This window comes from Drosophila virilis, chromosome 5 (genome assembly GCF_030788295.1).
Source record: "Drosophila virilis strain 15010-1051.87 chromosome 5, Dvir_AGI_RSII-ME, whole genome shotgun sequence".
Lineage (NCBI taxonomy): Eukaryota > Metazoa > Arthropoda > Insecta > Diptera > Drosophilidae > Drosophila > Drosophila virilis.
Window position 1 is genome coordinate 23,222,939 of NC_091547.1, and position 4,671 is coordinate 23,227,609.

The following is a 4,671-nucleotide window of genomic DNA, read 5'->3' on the forward strand; positions in this document are numbered from 1 at the left end:
CCGCGCTGTTTAGCTGTTGAATATTTTAAAATGGCCCAAACGATTGAGCCGCAGCTGCAAAGGAGTAAGGCCTAAGTGTTTTTGTGAGTTGCAAAAGAAAAATTAAGGCGAATATTTTACGACAGCCACATTTCTGGCTATGTGTGTGTGTGTGGGGGGCTTATTGAATTACTTGTGTTATGGTTATGAAGAAACCAATTGGAGTTATTTAAGTCACTTGCTGCCGCTGGCGTTGGCTACAAACGAAGCACTTGTATTCAAAAGTTGCTTGTGTGGTCCCAATATATGAAACTAGACTCACAATTGTATGTGTATATATTTTATGGCGCGGGGCTGCATTTAAAGCATAATGATCAGTCAAAAGACACAGGCCAAGACCTTGAAACACATCTGGCCAAAAGAGAGGTTATAAATCAAGAAACACGCATTGCGCCCAAAACGCAATCATCATTAAAATTTCAAAAGCGCCCAAAACGCAGTAAAATGAAATGTTTGTTTGCAGCGAAAACTCTCTTAAGCGACCGCCGGGCAATTTCTTAACCATAAGTAATAAGTTATGCATTAAAATTAATACATATTGATTTTTTTTTAATGCAGTTTGGGCACAAAAATATTGTTTTTCGTTTGGAGACATTTTACTGTATTTATATGTAAATGTATATAATTTCTTCAGTTCCAATTTTATGTTAGCTGCGGCCATAGTAAATAAAACTCTTTGGTAATGTGCAAAAAACGGGCTCATAAAAAATTTGACGAGAAATCACAATTTTGTTTTTATTTGTTTAAATATTACTTTGCTGGCACTTTTACGAGGCGGCGTTCTCACTGGTTACGCTGGTAAATTAGAAAGTTCGCCAAGCGCATGAACATCTTTTTCGGTATAAAAAATGTCATTTTATAGCGATTTTAATATGCCGCATTGGACTAATTGTTGGCCAGAGCAGAACACTCCGGGGACTTTGATGGCACTTAGAAAGTCGTTAATCCTAATTTTATGTACATACTATGTTGGCTTTTTCAATTTAATGGCTCACTTTATGTGGTTAGCGCAGCTTTAAATGTTAATTCCTTTTTGATTTAGCAAAATTTACAAGGCATGAGTCTTGGACACAATCATTTTTGGGATGTTCAGGCACAATTCTCATGGGTTCAGTGAGTTTAATACAAATCTTGTACATAATATCATATTCGTTTTAAATGTCCCATTTAAGGACAATAGGACTTTAATTCAACGCTAGCCAACACATTTTTCGGTGTCCAGCAGTTTGCTGCTAAATTTCAATTAGACACGGCTGCATTTATAAGCTGAGACTTTTTCGGCCAGCCTAAGTTCGTGGCCTTTATTATACTTTAAAAATGAATAACAAGTTGATTAATTTATTATTCTTTACTTAACTTAAGTGATCGACAACTCAAGACAATTAAGAGCTAGGATTATCGATAACAGCAGCGCGTTGAGCTACACACGTTTATCAACACTTAATCTTTCAGTGCTCGCTACATGTGCCTTAAAGTTCGAGAAAAGCCAAAAAAGTTTTGTAAAGAAAACTGTGAACAATGGCTGAACACATCGAATCCAATTTGTTGCAAATTTTGTCGGTAAGTTGTTGAATTTGAGTGTAATAAATATTTATCCCCTATATCCACACACGCACACACACACACACACACACACACACACTGCAGTTGACCATTGAAGATTGTCTGGGTTGCGAGAAGGAGTATTTAAAATTTTCCCAGGTGGACAATGTGCATCTATTGCTATACAATCTGGACAAGCCAAACGGAACAATGCCAACATCGCCACTTATAGTTACGCCCGTTGGCCATGCGCTTCAGCTGATGTGTGGCATGGAGTATGCCAACGCTGAGAGCTTGCGCCGCTTGCCACAGCTGGAAATTGGCAAGGGTAGTGTTGGGATGACTTTCAAGCTGGAACGCTTGGGCGGCATCAGTGTTCAGTATGATCCTGACCCAGACAGCGACTTGGACATGGAGCCAAGCACTTCGAAGCAGGCCAGAGAGCGCCAAGACCGTCGCAACCAGCAAAAGCAGCAAATGCGCGCACGTCGCCAAATGATTTACGAGGTAAACGTGCACCGTCGCTTTGATGATGTGCATCGCTTGGATTCCATCAAGTTTCAGATCAACTTGGGTGATTGGCGTGAGGTGTCTGTCGCCGAGTTCCATAACATATTCTTTGTACAGCCGCCGCACACATCTGACCTGGTGCGCAGTGTGCATCAGGATTGTGCAATTAACTGGCTGAAAATCATCCAGGCTGATGCAAGCAGCTACAGCAACTTCAGGTGGGTGACATTTCACAAATTACAAACATATAAGATATTTACGAATTCATTTCAGAGATGGCAATCCGTTTGATACCTTTGCCAAACTTCTGGAGCGTCCGGACGATGACCAGCAGAAGCTTTTGAAAAGGCTAGCGAACAACTTTCTGGTGGCCAATGAGACAACTCGTCTCACCGAGCGCCGCTTTTTGCTGCATATTTTTGACCAAGTGCGTTGCATTTTCGAGTACATCACCATTAACGAGTACACCGTGTGGTTCTTTGTGCCACGCCTCAATCGCTATACAGCTTTGGATCAGGTGGTAAGTTATATGTATCAGATAGTTGCAATAAAAGTGACGGATCAGCGGCGTTACGAACTGCATTATAATAAACCCAGATCATAAGCTAAATCCAAATCGGGCCAGGTCAAATAACCTCCTTATGGCATGTTATCTCTGTGCCTGGTTTCTTAGCTTCAATAACGTTTTCTAATGGTATATTTAAATTGTCATTGGTTTTCCAGAGTGTTGATGACTTTGATTTTCGCAATGTGCGCACCAGCATCAAGTTAACACGCGATGAAACCGACTGTTTTTGGCATCGCGCTGATCATAACATAATGGACATACTGCTGGTGGCCTTTCAAATGGCACTGGCACATATTGCCCGGCAGTCGGTGCTGTTTTTGGGACAACTCGAGAAGGTGCGTAAACGTAGCCACATAGTCTAATTAGCCAACATACACTACAACAACAACTGCTACCACAGCTTAGCGAGTTCGTTTGCTTGCAATACGCGACGGCCTCCTTTATGAACAGCATACATTCTAAAGATGCGTCCAATTCGACTGTAAGTTTTGGTTAATATCAAAACACTAACGACCTGAACCATCTTTCTTTTCTCAAATATACTTTTATTAGAAATGGTTTTACTTGCGCTATTTGCATCGCATCATTGAGCTGTCCGAGACGTTGGGTCTGGTTGTCTTCATTGAATATCCGGGCGCTATGACGCTGCTGCCAGAGAATCGTCAGGTTATCAAATGTGTGCAGAGGCGCGATATGACAACTGGCGTCATCTCTTGGCAGGTGGGTGAGGATGTTACCAAAATAGCTGGCAGCGGTATTCAGCGTCTCAAAGAGGCCATCGATTTGAAGTGAGTGCATGATTTGGTATAATATTGTTAAAAGCAATTTTGCTCTTTGAACATGTTTGCAATTGCTACTTTTTTGTTTTCGAATAGAAAGCATACACATATATTAATATATATTTTTTATATTTTAACCTGCCGTTAAAATCGAGGTTCCAAGTTTATATTTAAAAAAAAAAAAATGTTAATAATTGAATTTTTTAAAAAAGAATAAATGAAGGTTCCCCGTAATATCTTAACGCTCTAAATGAGAAACTGGCATTTTTTTAAAGTGTTTTAACAGAATTAATCACTTATCTAATTTCTGCTGCCACATGCAAATTTTTCTAGCTTGCGAGGCTCATTCTTTAGCTGCATTTCAATTAGACTGCCTGTCTGTCAGCGTGGCCTACTGCTAGTAGCACAACGGACCGAAATATGCCGGCGACCACAGCTAAGAGCAACTGCAACAGTAAGCTCCATTTGCTTGTCAGTCAGTGACACGCGTCATTTGCCGGCGAATTGCATTTTGCGCAAAACGAAAGCATTTTTAGTCAGCGTCCTGCATTCCACTTCTGCCCGTGTCCCTGTCCCTGCCCACTGACACAGATTAGAAGAAGCAGAGCGAAAGGATGTAGCTGACAGTATATGTTTTCCGCATCCGTATCCGTAAACCAACACGCTGGCTGACTGACTTGCCTGACTGATTGGTGGTTGTTTGCGCAACTTTTAGTGGTGTGTTTGTTGAGCCCAGAAACCATTTTAAAATGTTGCAGCAGTTGCGAGAGCACATCTTGTTAAGGTCGTCAGTCAAAAGCATTTGTACTTCATCGCTCATACGCAATGTAGCCAACAGAGGAAACATGCTCGATCCCTAAAGCTAGTCTCTCTTTAAGGTATTAAATCTATGAATATAAAACCATTTGCTCTTATTGATTGTTTATTGTTTGGAGATCAACTCAAATGCCGCCCGCAAAAATTACCATTCGATCGGCCTCAAGTTCATTTTCAAATATTAATAGGTTTCCCTCACTTTTCTTAACACTGACGCCTCCAATTTGGAAAATGGAATCAAAATAAATTAAAAAGCTTTGCATAGAGAAACACGACATACACCTAAATCAAAAGATGCCTTAAATAAAGTGAATTTAATAATACAAATAATTGTCATCATCTCTGCATATTTTTTTCTCCCAGCCATCAACTGTTGCTTTAAATAGAGTAATTAGTTTTTTGTAGCTATTGGGCATA

At 40.3% G+C, this 4,671-nt stretch overlaps 1 protein-coding gene across 2 annotated transcripts; it reads left to right on the top strand.

The window, feature by feature from the left end:
- Nucleotides 1-1,450: 1,450 nt before the first annotated feature.
- Nucleotides 1,451-3,657, top strand: ord (orientation disruptor). Of its 2 annotated transcripts, XM_002049017.4 has the most exons (6): nucleotides 1,451-1,599; nucleotides 1,687-2,309; nucleotides 2,365-2,611; nucleotides 2,815-2,994; nucleotides 3,060-3,140; nucleotides 3,212-3,656. In XM_002049017.4, the coding sequence occupies exons 1-6, from the start codon at nucleotides 1,558-1,560 to the stop codon at nucleotides 3,449-3,451; spliced, it is 1,413 nt and encodes a 470-aa protein (XP_002049053.1). In that variant the 5' UTR covers nucleotides 1,451-1,557; the 3' UTR covers nucleotides 3,452-3,656. The 2 variants fall into 2 exon arrangements, with proteins under 2 accessions (XP_002049053.1, XP_015029515.1); XM_015174029.3 differs by lacking the exon at nucleotides 3,060-3,140 and having other exon boundaries at nucleotides 3,212-3,657.
- Nucleotides 3,658-4,671: the final 1,014 nt, after the last annotated feature.

Excerpts from the sequence above, each read along its gene's own strand:
- ord (XM_002049017.4), top strand. The coding sequence starts at position 1,558 with ATGGCTGAACACATCGAATCCAATTTGTTGCAAATTTTGTCG. Across the intron at positions 2,995-3,059 it reads TTTTGGGACAACTCGAGAAG|CTTAGCGAGTTCGTTTGCTT; the intron begins GTGCGTAAACGT and ends CTGCTACCACAG. Across the intron at positions 3,141-3,211 it reads AAGATGCGTCCAATTCGACT|AAATGGTTTTACTTGCGCTA; the intron begins GTAAGTTTTGGT and ends TACTTTTATTAG.